At 33.6% G+C, this 23,584-nt stretch overlaps 2 protein-coding genes and 1 pseudogene across 4 annotated transcripts; 1 reads left to right on the forward strand and 2 right to left on the reverse strand.

The window, feature by feature from the left end:
* The first annotated feature begins 1,538 nt into the window (after positions 1–1,538).
* LOC116024442 lies at positions 1,539–2,582 on the forward strand (annotated as a pseudogene).
* Positions 2,583–4,372: 1,790 nt separating this feature from the next.
* On the reverse strand, positions 4,373–6,191 carry LOC116025791 (transcription factor PRE6). Its single transcript, XM_031267133.1, has 2 exons — positions 5,793–6,191; positions 4,373–4,787 (listed from the first exon to the last, which is right to left on the reverse strand). Exons 1-2 carry the CDS (start codon positions 5,916–5,918, stop codon positions 4,635–4,637), a joined length of 279 nt encoding a protein of 92 aa, XP_031122993.1. The 5' UTR covers positions 5,919–6,191; the 3' UTR covers positions 4,373–4,634.
* Positions 6,192–16,419: 10,228 nt separating this feature from the next.
* LOC116024548 (peptidyl-prolyl cis-trans isomerase CYP23) lies at positions 16,420–20,369 on the reverse strand. 3 transcript variants are annotated; one of them, XR_004099498.1, is made up of 10 exons: positions 20,180–20,369; positions 19,219–19,332; positions 18,931–19,079; positions 18,584–18,656; positions 18,392–18,481; positions 17,754–17,793; positions 17,467–17,549; positions 17,344–17,380; positions 16,681–16,735; positions 16,420–16,569 (listed from the first exon to the last, which is right to left on the reverse strand). XR_004099498.1 is itself a non-coding variant. In XM_031265462.1 (9 exons), exons 1-8 carry the CDS (start codon positions 20,318–20,320, stop codon positions 17,360–17,362), a joined length of 711 nt encoding a protein of 236 aa, XP_031121322.1. In that variant the 5' UTR covers positions 20,321–20,369; the 3' UTR covers positions 16,420–16,735; positions 17,344–17,359. The 3 variants fall into 3 exon arrangements, 2 of the variants coding, with proteins under 2 accessions (XP_031121322.1, XP_031121323.1); XM_031265462.1 differs by having other exon boundaries at positions 16,420–16,735; XM_031265463.1 differs by lacking the exon at positions 20,180–20,369 and having other exon boundaries at positions 16,420–16,735; positions 19,219–19,338.
* Positions 20,370–23,584: the final 3,215 nt, after the last annotated feature.

Below are 23,584 nucleotides of genomic sequence, written 5' to 3' on the forward strand. Positions count from 1 at the left end.
AAGCTGCCCCCATTTCCCCCAGGCAGCTCCGTCTCTGGACATGCCAATAAATAATTTTAGTTACAAGTGAAATTTGATTATTACTGAAAAATGAAGTTGATCAATTTTGGTGGAGAAATTATAGTACAGCTCTTTAGAATTGCATGCATTTATTTTTATTTTATGTATAGTTTTTTAATTGATAAAAATAAACATAAATTATTCATTATTTAATCTTTATATTATTTCAATCATTTAATATTAAATAATCTAAAAACATATATGATAAGTTTCAATCAAGTTATATCCCTAATTTATGTCCATATTTTTAGTGCTAATCATTTTGTACATTGTATTTTTAGAGATGTACTATACAATTTTTTAGATAAAAATACTCATACTGTTATAACATCTGTTATCTTTTCCATTAACTTTACTATACAATTACAATATGCATTCACCATATCTTTTCTTATATAATATTTATAGTCATTATATTTTTTGAGTACTACTGATTTTGATACAATGCAGTATATGTTCATAATTACTTTCTAGACATTATATATTAGATTAATATAATAAATATTTTTTTCATTTAGATTTTAATTAGTAAGAATTTGTCAATTTTTAAATATAAATATTGGACATATGTTTTTGCACATCGCCTATAAAAAAGACCAATACAATTTATATGTTTACAAATAACACTAATTAAAAAATATATTAAATACACAAATTATTAAATAGTGTTAACGAAACATTAAATAGGTAAAATGGGTTAGAAAGAAATAATAATAAAATTTTTCCAATAAATATTTTCTCCATTTTAGTCATCAGTTAATTAGTTCATAATCCGATCCTCATATATATTAATTCGCCTTTTAAGTTTCAATTCAAGAAAAATAAGTATTGTCAATGGCGTTCAAGAATTCCTGTTTTCATTTCTTTGTCACCTTCACCTTCATTGCCGTTTGTGCTTAAACTCTTGGCAACCGGAGTAGGTCCAGCACCGCCGCTCGTGAATACCAAATTCCGCCGTCGTCTGGAGCTCCGTTGACGTCCACGTTCAAGAATCAGAAAGCAATAAGAAGGGGCGGTGGGCCGCCATGGCTCATCCCGGCCGGTTAGAGGAGATAATGGCCGAATTCGCCGAAGCACTGATAGATGATGGAGGGGCGGTCGCCCCTGCTCCGGCGGTGGCCGCCCCTGCTCCGGCGGTGGCCGTCCCGCCGCCGGAAAGGCACTTTATCCAAATACAGTATTACGGGGACATCTACGATGATATTGAAGTACTGAACAACCAGTATGTTGATCCTTATAGCTGGACATCCAATGGAGCTAACGCCCAATTATATAGAAGGTACTTTAGATGTACATCCACTGATTGCCTGGCCAAGAAACATATGAACTTTAGGGTGTTGATTGCACTATCTGTAATCAATTGAACTTTGAATTCTTGAAGTAAAAATACAATACATCATGATTTTTAATTTCATTTCTACAATTTATAACAAATTCCGCCGTCGTCTGGAGCTCCGTTGACGTCCACTGCGTTCAACATGCCGGCAGCGCAACCAAGAACGGAGCAGTTTTCTGCATGGCTCCCGGGCGGCGAGTGGGTGCTTCTGCACGCTAGCGTCGGCGTCTCCGCCATGCACATGCAGCTCATGCCGGACAACAAGGTGGTGATGTTTGATCGGACGGACTTCGGAGCTTCAAATCTCTCCCTCCCTGACGGCAAGTGCCGCGATAACGACGAGGTTATTGCCCGGGACTGCACCGCGCATTCTCTTCTCTACGACATTTCGTCGAACACCTACCGTGCACTCATGGTGCAGACCAACGTCTGGTGCTCCTCCGGCGGGTTGGACCCCAACGGAACCCTAATCCAAACCGGCGGATACCACGGCGGCGATCGGAGAATACGCACGTTCACTCCCTGCAACGACGATCTCTGCGATTGGGTTGAGCTTGAACAGAATCTCACGATCCAGCGATGGTACTCCTCCGATCACATTCTCCCCGACGGCCGTTTCATTATCGTCGGCGGCCGGCGAGCTTTCAGCTACGAATTCTTCCCGAAGCATCCAAACACAACGAATTTAGCTTATCAGCTTTGATTCTTGGTGGAAACAAATGACCTAAAAGAAGAAAACAATCTTTATCCGTTTTTGTATCTTTTACCGGATGGGAACTTGTATATCTTCGCCAATCAGCGTTCAATAGTTCTTGATTACCAAAACGACCGCGTTTTGCGAGAGTTCCCACCGATTCCCGGCGAGAAAAAGTCGTATCCGGCGACCGGTTCGTCTGTAATGCTGCCGCTACGTTTAACCGGAGATTCGTTCCCGGAGGTGGAGATTCTAGTCTGCGGCGGCAATAAAGGAGGCGCGTATCTTAAAGCGGAGAAGACGCACGTGTACGAGCCGGCTTCCCGCACGTGCGGGCGGATGAAGATAACGGATCCGTTTCCGGTTTGGGTCATGGAGGATATGCCGATGGGTCGGGTCATGGGAGATCGCGTTGGTCCAAAGCCCACCCTTATTGGGCCTAGGCCCACGTTAAGCTGCCCAATAAATGAATATAGACAAATTATACTATGAACTGTGGTCCATATTGGTGGATTGGACAGTGATTCGCTAAGTGAAAAAGCCATTAACCAAAGTCAAACCGCTAAAAAATGGTGGATAAGCTGATAACCAAACATGGCCATTTTCTTTTTTTTAGTATATGCTGAATATTTATTTTTAATATACTATACGCTCATTTTTAGATAGTATCATAAAGTTAAACCCGCAACACATTAAAATTGAGCCATCAAAAAACAAACATTTAGTACACTATAAAAAAATGAAAAATAAACTTTCAATATATTAAAAGGAACATTTAGGTTAGCGGTTCATCTTGCAATGTGGACCATGCTCCACAATATAATGATTTCACTTACCTAAATGTTCATCTTTAGTATACTAGATGTTCAGTTTTCCTCTATTACAAGTTCATTTTAGTGTACAACAAGTTCATTTTTAGTGTACTAATTAAAATGGACATATAGTACACTAAAAATGAACCTACAATAATATACTAAAAATGAACTTGTATCAGTGATCCACAATATAATTTGTCATAAATTATAGAGTATTATTTTCAATAAAATTGACATTAAGATAGCTCATATTCATATTTCATAACTAACTCATAAATTACAATAATTGACAAATTCAATTAATCATATTATATGTTAAATATTATATGAAATGTGTTTTTTTTTTATTCTAACTACAATTTTCATCCACCAGTCAAAACTAAAACTACATACTAGACCAATACTAATCTTGTTTATGCTAGGCATTACCTCATAGCGTGATAAAGTACTCCCTCAATGATTTTAAGGTAGTTGCATTCCACGTACCCGCCTATATAAGTGCTCGGAACATAATTAACTTGTTAGTAAGCTACATCCTTTTGCGCAATGAATATGAGTTTGAAGTTTATTATCGCGTTTGCAATAATATGTATGTGTGTGTAAAAACAAATTAATATAGTAAAATTTTTTATATAATAACTCATGAATTAAACAAGAAAAATAAATTACACTAGGAAAACTCTATGCAACGAGCTCGAACCCTTATAGTGAATTATTCAACATAAGGAGTGTATATATAAAAGTGAAGTAGGGTCTGAATAAGTCACATGCATGCAGATATGATCCAGACTTGGATAGATTTCTTATGTTCTGTGCCTCAAATGGAACCAGCTGACCCACCATTTTTTGGTCCTCCATGTTACTTTCCAACTCTAGTGTTACATCATCTATCCAATTTCAAACCAAATAAAATTATAAAAAATAATTAATTAAAAAACACGATTAAACTGTGTTGTATTTCAACTAAAAGTATATATAAATAAAACTAATAAAAAAAATTATGATAAGAAGAAGAGGAAAAGGAAGAAGAAAAGGTGACTTTTGTAAATAAAATAATAATAGTTTTGATTTTCACAACCGTTCATTTTATATTTATAGTACTCAGTTAACATTTTTATTATCATATTATTCGGTATCATATAGCGCGCGCTGTTAAAATTGTTAATGAAAATGCACATTTTTTCGAAAGTCCCTACTCTTTTTACCCTGGAGACAAAGTGAAAAAGGTTGCGTTAATCATACGGATGTGCTTCTACTAGCTCAACAAAGCAAAGCAAAACGAAATTATTAACTTAAATTTGATTGATTGGTCAGTTGAACTATATAACAGTCGAATAGAAGGCAAGGCAACATTATATTGTATGCATATATGTGTCAATAATATATGTTTCGGAGTTTGTCAAAAATGTACTACTACGTTGAGCAACGGAAACAGACAGACAAAACATTATACAAAAAGGGACAAGATCGAAGCTGATAATGTTGTGATGATATATTATTATATTATTAAAAACTGGAAATGAAGTACATTAAGTAGGTAGCTAGCTAGCTTACCTGAACTCTGAACATAAAAACAAAGTTAATAATAATAATAATAGCAGTAGTTCGGGTCAGGCCTTTTTCGAGTCAAATTTTATTACCGCAACCCATATTAAGTCCGGGTTAGTTTCACACGATAGTAGTGAAGATACCGGATATCATAATAAGTAAAAGAATTTGATAGTTATTATTACATAAGTAAGCTTCTAATAATGGCAGCTTGGGCACTATCACCATCAGTGGATTCCAAAAGCTGGGATAACCTATCACTTAAGTCGTCAACTTCTCTGTGCAAGCTTCGTATGTAGTTGCATGTCTCCTGCAACACCTTCGAGGCAGAAACCTTTTGAAACCATACGTATAGTACAAATTAAACATTTTCAATCATATTATTATTTTGTTTATCGAAATGACGAGACATATGTAAAGAAAATCATGTATCACTATCGTCATTTTTTGTTAATTAGTACAACTGACAAAGAATATATATGAAATGTAACTCACAATCCGAATTTTGGTCTACGACTTAAAAAATGTTACTTAGAATAATTTATATCTTGGAAGAGTTGTCTTGAATGGGGTTAGATAGAGTATACCAAATGCATAATGTGAAATGTAACTTACAATTTGAGTTCATGTCTATGGCCTAAAAATGATATTCGAAATAATTTATATTATTTCAGAAGAACTGTCCCGAATAGGGTCAAACTAAACCTCAACAGGATGAGATTGATTTCATCCATGCGTACACCTAATACTAAAAGCAAAACGTAACTTACAATTCGAGTTCATGTCTACAACTTAATTTAAAAATAATACTCATAATAATTTATATCTTGAAAGAACTACCTAGCTTAAATGGTGTCATAAACAGTGCCAAGCCAAATTTCAACAGAATGCATGAGATTTACTTAGTACACGAAACGTAACTTACGACTCGAATTTTAGCTTACAATTTAAAAAAGTAATACCCAAAAAACTAATATCTCAAAAAACAATCTAAAATAAGATCGGACTAAAACTCGACTAGATTACGAGTGCAAGTTGCGCGGTTAAAAGGAACTATGCACCTCAAGATATGCAATAAATGAGGGGTGTGCGGATTTGTATTATTGTGGGCAAGAGGCCGGAACGAGAATGTGACCCTTGCCCGGAACTTATCTTCAAATGGGGAAACCACGTCCACATAAACCCATACTCACAAATGCAAGAAGGGAAGAAATTTTCCGAGATAAAGTCCGACAAAACCCAAAAAAATGAATGTCCCAAAAAACAAACGACCAAAAGACAAGAATAACGTTATTATAAAACAAAACAAAAAAGGGTACGGTTGATGAAATTAAGGTACCTTGTCGGAACGTCTGCCACGGATTTCAGGGATGAGGCGTTGCAGCTTGGAGACGAGGTCGGCAATCTGGTCGTCGGAGATCCTGGAACTTTCCGGGTGTCGGGAACGTGACCTCCGGCTAGACATTGCGGCGAGGAGAGGGTAACTTGTCGGACAAGTAAGTGAGGAAAATTAAACACAATCTGGGACGACAGAGAGGTAGGGGGGTTTATATTATGGAGTGTCAGAGAATATTGAAGGAGGGGGGGATTTAAAGGAGTGTGAGAAGGAGGAAGTGTTGTGGGACAGGTTTAAGGACAGGGAGACGAGGTAGCCATGAAAGAGTGGGAAGTTATGTTTGTGGGAGGGACAAGGAAGGAGGAGTGTTGGAGGTGGGGAAGACAAGTGCATGGGAGAAGAAGCCATTGGCCTTAGTTTGATTATTTAAATAGAGATACAACTTTCTATCTCTATCTCTCTAGATTTCCGTATCTTCTACTCCAGTGTCGAGCTGTATCATATCGTCATGTCAAAAAAGGAAATAGATAGGATAATTTAAGAACGTAACACTACTACAAGAAAAATCAAAAGTTATTTGAGTTATATATTGTCATGTGTGGTTGGGAGCTTGGGAGCGGCTTATTAGCATGGGCTTCTTAATTTGAATCGGTTAACTATAAACAACTTAAGTTTGTTTACCTCCTTGTGGTTGTGGTTCTTTGCCGACTAGGGTCACAAGACAAGGTTTACCCAATTCACACCCTCGAGTAATGACGGATAGTTTCTTTCTTCACTCACAAAAAATTTAAATTCCTAAAATCGATAGGCCGATATTTAATTTACCAATGAATTTTGGTAGGTAAAATGCTAAAATAATTCATAGGTATTTAAGGTACGGTTGTGGCTAAATGTGTACGTATTTAGTTGTTTTAGAGTAGTGGAATAAACCAATTTGATATGTTCCTTCAATTCATTTTATCATAAAGTATCCACCACATTAGTGGTTCTTGGTGAGATTTTTGAGGAAAAATGACTGATGTGGAAGAGAAAAAAAAAGTAAGGAGAGGGCCAGAATGAATTCGATTGCCTTCTCCTACAAAGACCAAGGTTTTTGCAGAGAGTAAAAAAATGCGCAGGAACACGCTTAGAGCAGATTTCGACAGCCACTCTGACTTAAGAAATTAAAGCGTTACTTTCCTCTTCTTTTTTTTTTTTAATTGTCAGAATATTTTTTTTTCTTTTCTTTTTCTCTTCCATTTCTCTCTCACTCTCTCTCCTACTGACTTCCTAAAATGTTATGCAAAAATCACACTGTTGAGGGCGCCCCAACATTTTTCTATAAAAATTAAGTAGGGGAGTATGTAGATGGCAACTTGGTGTCTTCTGCTCCGGTATCATGTAAAAAAAAAAAATTTTAAAAAGTAATTTTGAAATAAATAACTTCATTTTCTTTATGGCCAAAATATTCTTACATTTTCATTTTCAATAGAAAGCACTGCACGAAAGTATAAGAAGGCACTGAAATTTTGTCAATCGGTACCGTATTGATTTTTATTGAGTATGTAGTTCAATAAAAAAACATTTTGTACTCTTATAATATTAGATACAACCAATTCAAATACATTTTTTGAGTTTTACACGGCACAAATAAGTATGTTACCATCATTTTATACACCTTAAAATTTCTCGTGAATTTTTATGTTATCCAAATTGAACTTGTATACCGCTATTTGCTGTAAAGGCACGTAGTTGTACTTCTAAATAATGGTACTATATATTACAATAAAAATACAAGAAAACATGTTTTAAACATTCACATGCGTATTAGCAATATGTAAAAGGTTTTACACATATTAGTCAAAGAAGGTTGACATGTGTGATTAAATAAATATGTAATATGAAAAAATATAATTAGTAAAATAATGACATGATGCTAATTTCTTTTTTCTTTTTTTGAAAGGATGCAAATTTCTTTAAACTTAACTAAAGTTTTGAGATTCACATGCATATTGAGTATACTTTTATGTTAAAATTAATGACGAAATATTTTATCATCCTTAAAGTCCTATCAAACATGAACATGATAATGTATAAACTATCATCGCAAATAGTTATATGTACCAACACATTTTCTATATATTTATATTTATATGTTATCATCATTAGCTTTTATATAATTTATATATATGTTAGATCAAATAGGTGAAAGTAAAGAAAATTAAGTAGGAGGAAAGAACAATAATTTTTATTTTTATTTTTTGTGATGAAGGGAGGTCACCGTGAATACCCCTGTACACTGGGTAAACCTCATTTTTTTATAATAGGTTGCAAACGACATAAGAGAGGTAAACCGTACTAGGAAGACTCATGTGATGGGCTTGACCAAGAGAGTGTTGACAATAATCAAATTCGTGACATTAGCTTTAGATATGAGAATCATGCTTCACTTACTTGGTCAACCCTTTCGGGGTTAGTTACAATCATTTAATTCGTGTATATGAAACCTGCAATGTTGAAAGATCAACTCTCGTAATGGCACAACATATTAAAGAATTCTAAGCCAAGTTTTTTTTTTTTATTCAAGTAAAATTTAAATTATATAATAAGCGTAATTCAAATTGATCTCACATTAATAGAAATACCAAATCAAAGTCGTCAGTAATTTTAAAAATATTTTATTAAATAATTTTATTTAAAAAAAAAACACCAAGACAAGAATTCTTAGTTAATTAGCTAGTAGGATTCGATTATAATAAGAAATGAAGTGAAGGATATAATTATGAGCTTATCCAAAACCTTGCGGGCCTCTTTGTGTCTGCAGAAGCATGCAAGAGCATCTGCGCATGTTATCCAATTTTCTTCATCGATATTTAAATTTTTATCTTTTAAATATTTATTTCTTAGCCCGAAATAATATAAGTATCCGAGATTCCGAGTGCAATCTTTATACCATGGACCGACTCTAATACATGTGTATGTATTATATGTTTTAAATTTCTATGTTTTGTGTTGTAAAATTTTATACTTTAGGCATATGGATTTTGTATAAATAAATTAGTAATTACGTCTTATGTTATGAATTTTGTGTCATATATTGTGAAATTCTGTGCCTATGAACACAAATTATGTACCTAAATCAGATTTGAAAAATAAATAAATATATAACATATGTGTGTCTTGTGTAGTTGTGTTATAAAACTATGTACCTTACAAGTATATTTTTTGTACCTCGTCATTTCGATTCAAGGTCCAAAATGCTATGTGGACCATAGTGTATGATATAAATTGTCATCCAAGTGAGTGGAGCATAATTTTCTATTTAAAATCTTTTTAGTGTACGTGATTACTCTCTTATATAATTTACAAGCTTCTTTTTTTTTTTTTTTGCAAACAATATAATTTACAAGCTATTATATAAGAGTTGTATTTACCTAATGTGTCTTGAAAAATATTATATTTTTTTTAGTACTGATAACTCTATTATAATGTAGTATTTATTCATATTAAAATTTCGTAAAAAAAAAATTATAAACGTTATTCAACTTCAAATTAATTAGGCAATTCACAGTACTAGACTGAACGTAGCGTTAGATGACACTTAGACAGTTAGGTACGTTTACCGTTGCGTATGGCTCCCAAACCAGTCATCGTAGCCAGCTACAGATACGACGTTGACTGCTATTCTAGGATAAAATATATATATATTTTTAAAAGACTATATATTATTTTCATCTCGTAATTTACATTATATTAATCCAACGCAAATAAATAAATACATAAAAATCCACACTTTAGACCCAACAATCAATCATTAGTAATTAGAGATTAAGGATTAAAATATATTTTTATATATGAGAGTTTCAAAGCGGGTTGAACCCGAGCAATTTAAATCATGAATCATAGTCCACATAACATTATGGACTCTGAATTAAAACAAAAAAGTACACAATTCATACTCATAAGGTACATATTTTCATAACGCAATTCAACTTTTCAAACCCAACAATTGGCTTTGGCGAATTGCCAAAACATAATTTTGTTTCTGTACATGATTTTTGTTTTGATCAGGCTCATGCTCCAGTTTTTTTCTTTTTCTTTTACTTGTTTTATTATATTATATAAAAATTATAAATGTTATAGTAATAATAAATTATTATTTAAAATACAATTTGATAAAGTAATATATAATTAATAATTAACAATTATTTTTATTTATTTGTTTAAATATTTATGTTATTTATTTAATTTATTTTTATAATTAAAAATTATTATATAATTAATAATTAATGAATAATGAATTATTTTTATAAAATATACACATGTCCATATATATCTTTTGATATGTTAACTAATAATCATTAAAAAAAAAATTTACTAAACATCTCTCTATAAACCGTTAAAACAATTCGCTAGTCAAAACTGCTAAAAGAATCTGCTAACAAGTATCCGCTAACGGCTAATCGTCAATTATCAAACAAGACCTATAAATGAAAATATTTTTCAAAAAATAAATTATTTTCTAAAAATTAATTTTTTTTTTTTTTTTATGTTTCTAAACCAACTCTCTGCTTGTGGCTACTCGATTCTCAAAAAAACTCTTGATGACAATAAACTATAAAGTGAACAATTAATTAAACTTTACAGATGTTGCTTTTTGGATGTTTTCATTTGCCAGCCATTCAGCCAACTATACTATACATACCCCCTTGAATACAAAGTTAAAAAATGTCATTTTTCTTGTTGTCACGTTTATTATTGTGTTCACTTTTAATCACATATATGAATATATGATTATTAAATATCACTATATCGGACAATTTTTTACATGTCATTTTTACTACTCCGTATTTATGAGTTAAATTAACTATTTCTTCTTTACTTACCTTTTTTAGTATTTTCTTATTATTTATAAATTATTTTTTTTTGGTTGTGTTTAATAGTAGTATACTACTTTACTATTTTTATGTAGTTTCTAATAAATATATACGTTTTGTATATTAATGCTAAACTTAATATTATAAAAAATTGAATTGTATATAACTTTTGTCAAGTTTCGTTAGTGAACCAGATACATACAAATGGAATATATATTTAAAATGGAACGGATGGACTAACTTTTGGGTCAGACAAATAAAATGCTAAAAAAAATCCTAATTTTTTGCCGTTGATGAACAATAATGTACGTGCCAAATATGGCACAATACTGTTCACCCTGACAAAAAAAGAAGAAGAAGGCATTTTAGTGTGTTCATTGGAGGAGAAATACACCATTTTTTGCCATTTTGTCGTTATGCAGTCTCCCTTGAAGATGGTCTTACTTTTATTATCTGGTTCACAATATATATATCTGTTGTACAAAGAACAGACGCGGATACCCTAATTTTTTTTAAATATTTCCTTGCCAAATTGCAACGGAATTATTCCGTCGCAATATTTCGCGACGGAATAATTCCGTCATATCTCGCGACGGAATTTTTCTGTCGCAAACGAAGATACGACAAGCCGATAGGCGACGGAACGAATTCCATCGCAATTCCGTCGCAAAATCTGTTTCACGACGGAATTTGGCTGTTTCGCGACGAAATTTGTCCGTCGCGAATTGCGATTTTTCTTGTAGTGATAATTAGCTTGTTGTTCAAGTAGTGTAAAATTAAACATTTAAGAATCTAAGACTAAGATCACATATCGAGACTAATATGTTCTGACTTGTCTATTGTTCTTATTTAGACACAGAACCTAATCTTGTTCATGTAACGTAAGATAATCTTAGTGGCCAACACTAATCCCGTACGTTGGTGCATCTCTTATTTACAAAGCAAGAATAGTATTCTTAGTTTATGGTAAGACCTCAAGAGTCAAGAATGTACTAATCATGTTCGCATTGAGAAGAATCTCGAGAGCGATCGACAAAATACTCCATCATATGACTTTTAAAGTAGTTGAATTTTTAGGGCTTAGAACTCGAACCTGAAACATTTGATTAACCACTTTTTTTTCCTTTTACCATCATACTATAAATTGAAAAAATAAATTTTGTCGCCCCAAAAAGACTAGTTTAGTGAATGAAACATGACTCTTATACGTAAAGGTCATGAACTCGATTCCATTAGGTTTTCTTAACACACTTTACTTTATATACACCTTTAAGTAGTAGCTGTAAATTTATTTTTTCTCGTCATTCAAATACTGAATGGTCAAGTCAAATATTATATGCACAACACGGTATATGATCTCCAAGATTAGAAACATGCATGAACTTATGTTTCCACACGCAGAGATCGATGAAGATGCTGCGACACATGCGGCAATTCGATCCGTATCTCCGGCGAGATTCCTGGTACGACTCTATCATAAACAAGGCATGCACACGAACTTTACATGTTTGATTTGCATGTCAACAAGATATATATGTAACAAAACTACATGCTAGAATTGAATTGATTCGTGATCAAATTCTTGGTCAAAATTAGAAAAAAATGGTTCAATAATCTCGATTATTGTGTTTACACTATCTAAAAAGAGGCTGGGTAGAAAAAAAAAAATGTGTATCATTAATCCTAGAAAAGAAAATTGTCTAATCTCGTGATTTCATTATACTACATGATACTGATAGACAATTCCGTTGAATAATTAATCGCATGCACGCAGTTGTAGTTAAAAACGTGATTAGGAGATTAGGATATATCAACCACAAATATAATGATCAATTTAATTTCACACTTTAAACGCATATGAAAAATATAAGTTCGGTCAAATTCATATTCAAGCTGAACTAAAGCCGACTCGTTAAGTAATCAAGCCAAGCTCAAGCTTAAAAAGTGTTGGGTTGTATGTTTTGGGCCGCTCACGAGCCATGCGTACGTACGTGTATAAATATAAATAAATAAATATGTGTGTGTGTGTGTGTGTGTGTGAATAGCTTATCAAAGCCCGTTGCATCGGAGAGTAAAATTGAGAGAGTAAGATTTGGGGTACATGTAGTAGAATGATGACCAAGTTCTAGTGCGGTCAGGCCTTAATGTGCGGCCGCACCATTAGGTATGCAAAAATGCACCAATTGTGTTTGGAAATGTAGAAGAATGAAATGCACCAATGCACCATAAAACGCACCACACACCAAAGAAAAAAAAAACATCATCCCTCTCCACACCTAATGGTGCATTTTCAAACATTGTATGATGCGTTTATGCGTACCTAATGATGCATTTTGTGATGATGTGTACTTAATGGTGTCTAAAATTTTAACCTACCTAGGTTCAAGCTTAGTACAATTCACTTGCACGCCTAGTAATAAATGAGGTTTGTGTGTACTTTAGACTCCAAATATTAGATACCATTGAAATGTCAAAGACATTTGTTCTTTCTTAATAGTGTATTGTATTAATGTGTCGTGGTCACGCTTTTTATAATTTAGTTTCTATTTTTATAATCTAAGTTTTTTTTTAGTACTACTGACTTCGTTACATTGTATAGTAGTATCTGTTCATATATATACTTTCTCAACCTATTAAAACGCAAAGAGCCAATACTGCTTCCACTGAGACTCAAACCTATGACCTCTCATTTTGAAGAGTTACCCCATGCCTCTTGATCACAAGTTTATTGGCAAAAAAAAAAAAAAAAAAATCATTGAACTTTTTTCAAATAATTTGAAAATTTATCAGACTTTATTTTCATTTTCATGTCTAATTAACAAGAAGGGTCCCAAGGATGATAGGCTTATAAGTTATACCTCACAATCACAAGTAAGATTACTTAATTGCCCATACAAAAATAAGATAAGACTAGGACTATTGTGACAATTACCTTCCATGGCAGCCATGGCAATACCTTTCATTACCCCTACATCAACATGTATATGTTATAGAGGTTTTTTTTTTAACTGTTTATCCATAGATTTGGAGCCGATAGTCACGTGACTATACCTCAAACAACCAGTTTTAATGCTGCCATGTTGTTGTTACTTTCAATCGAGAGAAAATACTTGCAGAGATGTCGGCTGCACCCAACTGTTTTGAATATGTTTCATCCATCATTCAATGATGTTTAAATTGTTTTGAAAGTTAATTTGATAATTACAAGATTTTAAATTTGATTTCTTGTGAGAGTTATTATTTAGGGTTCTCAGTTTCAGCCAGTTAGGTATAGGTTTTCTAGCGGTAGACTGGTTTATCTCATTGTAATCCTTTGTCGACTAGAGTCGTCAATCCTTATACCATGGACCAAGGTTTATAGTGCACTGTGAATATGATTATATGAACAAATTCGGAGTATTTTCGTAATAAATCATCCAAATAGCATCTCTTGTCTCACTTCTTACTAGTAGTGTTGCCAGCGTAGACCTAATAACATCACGAGGTCAATCCCCGTTAAGAGAAACGATAAACCGGGAACCCTAATCAAGAATCAAGAAATGGCAAGCCCCCCATGATGATTATGCAAGTCTGCTTGCCTAAATCCATTGCCATTTACCATGGAAGGTATGGGTATGAATCCTTCACCAACATGAGAAGCAGTACCATGAAATTCATCACATGTAATGGCCTCTTTCTTCTCCGACAAGATCTTGCAGTTATTACTGTGATAAAAGAAACCAACAACCAACCCAGAAGCCATTGTCAAAGGTACAATGGACCATCATGCCTGTGTAACAGAAAGGGAATCAAACTTATACCAGAATGACATTTACTTTCTAGGTTAAGGACTAAAGGAGCCTCTGATTGATATGTTTTTTTTTTCTAACAAAAATGTATGAACAGACCATGTGGGGTGTCCCCTAGGCTCTCTAATGCTGTGGAGTTTTCCTGGGGGGGCTGCATTTTCTGCATTCTCTGATGGTAAAAAGTACAGATGTTCTTGGACTTGCAAGCATGGATGGGACTAGGGTTTGATTTTCAAAGAAGATGACAAAAGTTCCTCATAAGTAATGTTCCTCATACCTACTATTTTGTTTGGCTTTTTTTTTTTGATACATTATGTTTCTAGCTTACGCTAGACTAATCCTAAGCCCCCATAATCCCTGTCCAAGAGTCGCTGGAAGAGGCCGCGAGTCGACCAAGCAACATCCCAGTCAGTCCCTATCGTTGGCTCTACGCACAAGGGATCCATCTCCACACTTCTGCCAACTTGGGGAGCCCAAGGGCCCAAACTCTAGCCTGGAGAGTCCTAACTTAAAGATGTTGGTGGGAGTCGAGTCTCCACCATGCCACTGGTGTGGTGACTTTAGGTCAGGTGATCTACCACTTGTTGTGTAACAATGACCTAATCCTATGTTCAAGTCACCAAGAGGCCGAGAGTCTTGGGACATAACTTAACAGGTTGGCCAATTCAAAAAGAGTTCAAACCTCTGATTAGCTAACAACCGCAAGACTTTGGGAAACCTGTTAAGACAGGTCTTACAATTTATAGTTGGCGTTCACCAGTTTCCAACCAAGTTTTCCACCCACCCCAAGTTAGATAACATGAGAAATGCTAAAGTGAAAGCCTCATACCAAAGTGCAATTTGCAATCTAGACATTAATGCTCTAAGGATTACATGAGTCATTGTTCCAAGAATGAAATCTTGCTTAGGATAGAAAATTCTGCCCTTGAATGTCAAGAAAACTAGGATACCGGGATCTAAATGCACCCAAACTAGATTTCAAGTAGCAGTGTGGAGATCGCCTCTAGTTAGAATAGCATGTTTTTTCTTTTCCAATGTTCAAACAAAACCTAATTGATCATAGGCTTTTGGTGGCTTCCTTGTCCAGTCAAATCAAACACGGGATTTCTTTCATCTATCTATGATTGTGTAAACAAGATTAAGGGGGAGGAGGAGGATGAGGCATTATGATGCAAGAAATCTACGAGTCTTGTCAATTTTCAATAGCCTACAGGATACTATTTTCCAATCCAAGTTTGGCTCCATCGCTAAAAGCTTAAGACTATCAATGCAAGGGCACATGCATATACTTAAACATTAAAGCACAAAGGCTGCATAATTCAAAACTTACATATACCAGACAGCTACAAGACATTGACAGTCACTGGGAAGACGGGCCCTCCGTGTTGACTTTGGTTGAGCAAAGTTCTGAGGCTTGGAACGGGGTTCTCACAGACAGATACTAACAGTACATAGCAAGTTGTTCCAACACAGTTAAGCTGCTTTTAATAAGACGATGGAATTCTCATTTAAACGGGAAACAATAATGCAGAGTGCTATGTCACAGAAGAATATATTCCCGCCTATTATCTTCCTAGGCTAGACAAAAAGATGTGCATACATGATTTTGCATGTGACATAGATTCCTTCTTCGATCATCTATATGTTCAAGTAAAAAGTCATCCTAAATCCTAATCATTTAGTTGAGAGATCAGTAACACATTTCATAAAAACATGATCTTCTTTGATTTTTTTCTTCTTTCAAAAAAAAAAAGTTCCAAAATCGTCGAGACATTTCTAGCTGCTATTAATTTCACCTTGTTCCCTTTCTTCCTGTCTAGAATTTCTGTCTAACTTAAAGCAGTAAAGATGCATGCAAAAGTTTAGCAATTTCCTTTTTCCCGTTATGGTAACTTAACTCCTTTTTCTCCTCGAGTTCAATCCATGTTGTCCTAAAAACATTACTTTCTTTTTTCGTCCTATTGCTGCTAAGAAAATCTAATAAAGTTCAGACAGAGTGCTCAATCAGGTGTATTAATTGAAATTGTTCGGTAGTGTACAACAAAGAAACGGGAAAGAAAACAGACATTAAGGTGTACATTCTATTCCACATCACCACATGTGGCATGGTAGATGCTACCCATTCCCCTGGAAGAACTGCATGAAAATTATTCCAGATTACGAACCAGATTCAATGGATTCAACCATGACCGTTGATTGTTGACTAGTCTCTCCCAGGTGTAATTAAATCAAGCCGGCAAGACATACCTTCTACATAATACTAGCGTATTTGGCTTCATGCTGTATAGAGCAAACTGAATCTCTGCATGTTGGAAAAAAGAAAATAAAAAAATAAATGAAATATTAGACTAGATATCATCAGCATGTGCAACATATGATTTGGTTACTAAAAGAAATTTTCCATTAAAAAAAAAAGTTTAATACATCACTTTCGGGGAATATCTATGATTAATTACAGAAAGAGCAGAAAAGCGTAAAACTCTTAGTTACAAAAAACATGTAGCACCATCAAACACAATCTCAAAATCTATACTAGTCTCTAATTTGAGGATTAATGGAAGTCACCGGACATCTGTGAAGCATGTCATGTACATAAGTGCGTGAACAAAAGAATTAAAGACGACAATTTTAGTTATTTACAGAAATATGGTGAAAGTAGTTTGCAGTACTAAAAATGCGACAGTAGATGAAGGTTATACTTCTGCTGAACTTGCAGGTAACCCTTGGAGAACGGTTAGGTTTAGTAGTTCATTCATAATCTATTATTGAGTAGACAATGGGATGCTCGATAAAGCATTATAGCCCATTGGGAACATTTTTAGCGTGTTACATTGAACCTTGCAACTAAATTTGAGGCAGAGAATTTATTAAATCTTGCAAAAGAATGAAGCCGGTGTTTCAATGCCTGACCTCTTCATCCGCTATGTTAAGGAAAGCATTTCATTCTCTGCAAAAGGGAAATGGATTGCTCGTTTAATAAAAACAACACTGAATTTTCTCAAATTAGTAGAATATACAATACAATACAATTACCTGTCTTTCAATTTCAATAACAGATGCAGCAAGTCTTCTTTTCAACAAGGACCTCTCTTGCTCGCAAGATTCCATCTCCGTATCTAAAGCAAACAAGAAGAATAGCATTGCTACATCAGAATCAAAGAAGAGATATAAAACAATGAAAAAGGTTTAGAATTCAAAGTAAAAATTATATATTTATATACATGTCATTCAAAAAATTGTTCTCTGTTTTATGTTTTCTAGCGAAATTTATTTTTCTATCAATGAAATGGAACCAACACAAATATTTTGGACAGTCTTACCATAGTAGTATGATGACAGGATTGTGATGCGCTCCGTTGGCTACAACAAAGAATTTCACAGAAAGTCAAGGATAATCAGTATGAAGCAGAAAGCCATTATCTCAATCAAAACCTGAAAACATGACTAAAAGTATCATCTATTAGGGAAAGATCACTGTGAGAGTTCCATTCTGGTACAAAGAATACGTCAAAGATTTAGTAGAAGCAACTTTTTGTCACGTCACAAGCTTTAAATCCAATGATTGATCATGACATTAAGTTGTGATGATTCCTAAGGGAAAATCACTGCTTGATCTGAATCATGCAAGAAGCTACTTCCCATACCGCAAGATGGTGCTATAATAGATTTCCGTATCATTTATCTTTCTTCTCTTTCCTTTTCAATAAGTAAATGTAAACGCCTCAGAAGTCTTTTGTAAACAACTACCAATCTAAACGGATAAATAGAAATTAAAGATATTAAAAGTCGGGCACAGAAGTAGTCTTTACTCTTTAGAGAAATAGTTCATCCTCCAGAATTACACATTAGTAAGGAATTAAGGATGGTCATCCTCTTTCAAGCAAGACAATATAACGTTATGTATCCCCGAAATGGGGAAAAAGGAAAGTGAAAAGAAAATAACACTATGGAATCATACCATTACAAAGATCCCTTCACGTCGAGTAGGTAGCTGCTCAAGCTTTCTCAATGTTTCATCCCCTTTAGTAACTTTCCCAAATACTGCATACTAATTAGTGCCAAGAAGTAACTATTGTGAGTTATTTGAATCTTCTGACCCCAAAAAAAAAAAAAAAAGAAGAGGATATCATGTTTAATTTAACCATCTTACTTGGCCATCGAGGTGAGGTGCATCTCCAAGAAGCATTGAGAATGATGATGAAGCACTATCGGGATCAGAATATCTAAGCAAAATGGTTGAAAAGGTATAGTTCAGGTAAAATAAAACGGTTAAACTCGAAATTAAGCTAAATTTTATGCACGGGAACACTTTTAGTTCCCCAAAGGCAACCAAGACTTTGCAACGTATGAAGTGTACTTTGAGGTCAACTATGAAATATAGTAACTGTGCTAGTTCGAAATGAATGATATTACTGCATATATCATACGGAGTATAAAAGAGGCTGGACAACATAAAGAACACGATCAGCAGAGAAAATGGAACCAAAAAGTCTTTACCTTCCCATAGAAAGAATTCCTCTTACATGTTTGACGTCACTGAATTCTCCCTTAACAGTCTTTTCAGCTTCGACCCGCTGTTCTTCATTCATAGGCACCGTTCTTCCTCCAACAACATCCGCCACCTGAGCAACAAACCCCTTATCTACCTGTAGACAGTTTGACAGCGGCAATCAACCAACATGTTAGTCGCAATAGTTATTCTATTCTAGAATCCAGACGTTTTGTCATTCTTGGCAAAAACTACAGAATCCAAACGTTTTGTCGTTCTTGGCAAAAACTACCTACCCGGAAGAAGTGATTAGTATTGTAGCATCCCAAGCGCACAAGTTTGAAGATGTGATCAACTGTTCTCGGTGCGACGCTGGGATAAAAACCAAATTCAATATCCCCATAGTTTGTCTGCATTCAACTCAAACTATTCAAACACTTCTTTAATTCAATGCCCACAATTTTCACCATTAACAACATCCATTCCTCAGTCACAATGCATTACAATACACATTCAATTAAAGTCACATAATTCATCAAAACCAAACTTGTAGCAATCACCAAAAACTGAGTAAATACCAATTTTGATCCCACAACTATTAGCGTAGTGACAGTTTTGGTCCACAAGTTTAATGGCTGAAAAATGTCATCCGATGACTATCATTTTAATGCCATTTTTTATCACTCCGGTCACCGGCCCGACTCAAACAGTCCGGAATCTCAAACTTTTAAGGTTATTTTCATCCGATCCAAGTACGCTAGGCCCTTTGGTTATCTCATCAGTAGACCTTTTCCTAAGTTTCTTTGGTATAACCTTAAAATTTTGGGATTCCAGCATGTTTGAGCCGGAACAATGACCGGAGTGATCAAAACTGGCATTAAAACGATAATCATAGGACGACATTTGGTAGTCATTAAACTTATGGACCAAAACTGTCACTGCCTAATAGCTGTGGGATCAAAATTGGTATTTACTCACAAAAAATTTCATATTTTTCGTTTAAAGTTTCATTTCTAACACCATAAAACACAGAATTCCATATCATAACACACTCAAACATCAAAATTCCAATTTTCATATCAGAAAACACTCAAAATTCCAATTAACTTTTAAGTTCTACAGCTAAAATTCCAGAAAGCTTCAATCTTTTCACTTATTTAACTGATTCCTCATCATCTGGAGCCATGAAAACCAAAAAAGAAGCATCCAATCGCAAGAATCCATTAAGAACACAACAAAGAAGAGAGAAATTGGAACCTGAAACACAACACGGGTCGTACTCATTTCGGATTCTGAGCCATGGGCGGCATTGAATTGGTATGAACAACAAAGGAAAAGTATGCAAACAAGTGCAGCAATGGAGATGGATCCCATACCCGCTTTGACTTGGCGCCCCATTTTTCTGTTGTCAGATCATAGATTCATCGTTAGTCGCTTTGAACTCGATAAAAATATTCTACACTTTTATATTTCATCCTCGTTATGCGTCCATTCAAATATTCTACACTATGCTCCCTTTATATTTCTCTAGGCCCAATTAACAAATTGATCCAGGAGGCCCAACTTGTATATGTGCAATAATTAGATGCGGATAATACTATCAAATAATGTACTTTTAATATATTAAAAATATAAATTATATTTTAAAAAAAAAAGTACATTATTTGAGTACTAAATGTGCATTATTTTGTATAATGTACATTCAGTACACAAATAATGTACTTTTTGTTATGATTTACACAATAATTTGTCGTATATGGGACATTATTCAATGAACTTGTCAACAAAATGTCAATAATGCCCCCAAAGCATTTATTTAGTGAACAAAAAGTTTCACATAAACTTGCTTTCTACAACAGGGCGAGAGGTTAATTCATGTCACGGGCATTGCGAATTCAGGTTTAAATAGGGCTTGTTGTGCATAAAAATTTACGATTTGATACTAAGTTTAAAAACTGAATTGGCTCGATTTATCTTTTCATGAGTCTAAGAAATGAGTTCATGGGATTCATGATATAGTTTGGAGATATTAAAAAAACCTGGATTATGAATAAATGTCAACAATTATTATTATTATTATTATTTTCATTTTGAGCAGGAAATGGGAAAAGTCTTACCATTCAACGTTTTTATTGGAACAAAATTGACCATTGACATTGTCACATCAACCCAAAAAAAGAAATTTAATTAATTTTTTTTCTTTAAAAGACAGATAATTATGGAGCTAGCAAGCAGCCAGCCATCCAGTTGGTAACCTATCTAATAATCTAATTTAATCATGGAAACTAGTCTCCTCCCCCATTGTAGCCTCATATACATACACATGCCATTATAGAGAGATCTCACGCGGTGATCTATATCAAATATAATTACATATACTATTTAGACTTTACCGAGGATACTAAATATTTGTCTTTAGGTATGATATTAATTTCAATTAAACACGCTCGGTATATATATATAGTTATATCTGGTACAAAAGATACTGATATTGATCGGTACTCTAGAGAGATTTAAAAGAAAAAAACACCCATACACACCGAGTATAGTAAATATTTGTCTTTAGGTATGATATTAATTGCAATTAAACATACTTTGTATATATATAGTTTTATCTGGTACAAAAGGTACTGATATTGATCGACACTTATGAATTCTTTGAATAGTAACTACGAGTTTGCTCATTGTAAAGATAAAAAAAAATAGTATGATAGATTTACATTATTTTTGTTTTATTGGGACAAGCTAAAGGGTTGAAGATGAATAATGAGTGTGTGGTGACCACTGAGCAGTGGTATATAGAATTGAATAAATTCGAAACCTTGAGAAATAAAGCTAAAGAGGATATATATATATAGTGCACCATCATATCCCACTAGTGCACTACTGTCTCTCTATTCTCCTTGGAAGCAATTCTATTTCCATCACACTATTTACACGTTTTAGTGTTGTTTACTTTTGACTCAATACTACTTCATTGACTTTGAGTATAAAACAGTCTTAATTAAATCTCTAAATAAGTTATTCTGTCCAAAAGATGTGCTTACAATTTACAATTTAGCGAGCGAATTAATCATTCCGCCCGAGGGTGGAAACATACACACATTTAAAAAAAAAAAAGTTTCGAGTTTGAATTAAGTTTATAAACACAGCAATAAATGTTAGAAAATAATTGAAAGTTGATAAGCTCGTATATGAATTGGGATTATATAGCTGTTTGACTTCAAAACGACGCGGTATAATTCATTTTCATAAACCATACATATATGTGTGCTACATTTGACAATGGAATCAGAATATGAAAAAAAGCAATATAGGAAGAGATGATGATGACAGAAACCTGTTTGCTTGTAATTCATGAGATGAAACAATATGCCAAAACTCACAACTTTAATCGTACATTACATTAAATTTTCTCATTCCAAATTATATTCATATATATATATATATATATATATATATATATATATATGCCCACATGAAAATTCTTCCATTACAAGAATTTGGATTCATCATTCTTGTGGCCAGCAGCTGCCAACAACTTTTCCTTATAATTCCTTAGTGACATCAATTTAAGAATCTGATTCTATGTTTCATGATTTTTCATTCATGCATCTTTTTCTACAAACATCACAAATTTTCTGCCTCTCTCCCTTTTGGGTTTTGTTTTGGTGTTGGTTCATTAACTATGAAATAAGGGTTACATTATATTAACCACTTAATTACACGGGAAAATGCAATTGAGTTATCCAATTTATTTATAATTTTTTAAAAAAAATGCAATAATTAAGTTTCCTTAACAAGTCGAATCCGTGCAATTTGATAAAAAAAAAATTAAAACATAAAAACCTATTCTCTAAGTTCACTATTGACATGACGATTAATCTTTAAATTTCTTTTTCACTTACTTTTACCAATTTTAAATATTTAAGAAAAAAAATCCAACTCACCCCTCCCATTCAACTATGACCAGAGGGGAGGGGTGGGCTGGTTTTTTAAACTAATTTTTAATATTTAAAATTGACTAAAAATATCAATAATTAACGTGAAAATAAGTCATTTTGTACTCAATTGCACAAATTTAGCATATTGTTCATAAAAGTATATATAGAACCAATTATAATTTATTTGAGTTGGATGTTTCAATTGCATTTTCGTGTGTAGTTCAGTAACTAACTTGACCTTATTTCATTATAACTAACTTATGTATATTATTATTGTTTATTCGTCGTTACGGCGTAAATTATTAACTTATAAATTTTATGCGCTGTGAATTTTATAAACCGAACACAATTTGAGTGGTTTTTCTCTTATTTACGTTTTTTTTTTCTTTAAAAGAAAACGTTATTTTCAAGGGAAAATAAAAGGAGCTCCTTTTAGACATGGATAGGGCATGGATGAGGAAGAATCAGTGCAATTGTGCAATCTATAAGTGAAGTAAAACGAATATATATTATTATCATGGAATACGACAAATTGAATTGAGAGTTCTAATCGACAATTCTACTATTTTTATTTTCACTTTTTTGAAGAAGCATTGTTTAACTAATACACGTATAGTATTATATATAGTGTGTGTGCTCGAATAAGACAGATAGATAGATTTGTAGAAGAACTCTTATGTCTTCGTCAATATTTAAAAAATAGTCTAGATCAGAAGGC

Source organism: Ipomoea triloba, chromosome 7, assembly GCF_003576645.1.
Source record: "Ipomoea triloba cultivar NCNSP0323 chromosome 7, ASM357664v1".
NCBI lineage: Eukaryota > Viridiplantae > Streptophyta > Magnoliopsida > Solanales > Convolvulaceae > Ipomoea > Ipomoea triloba.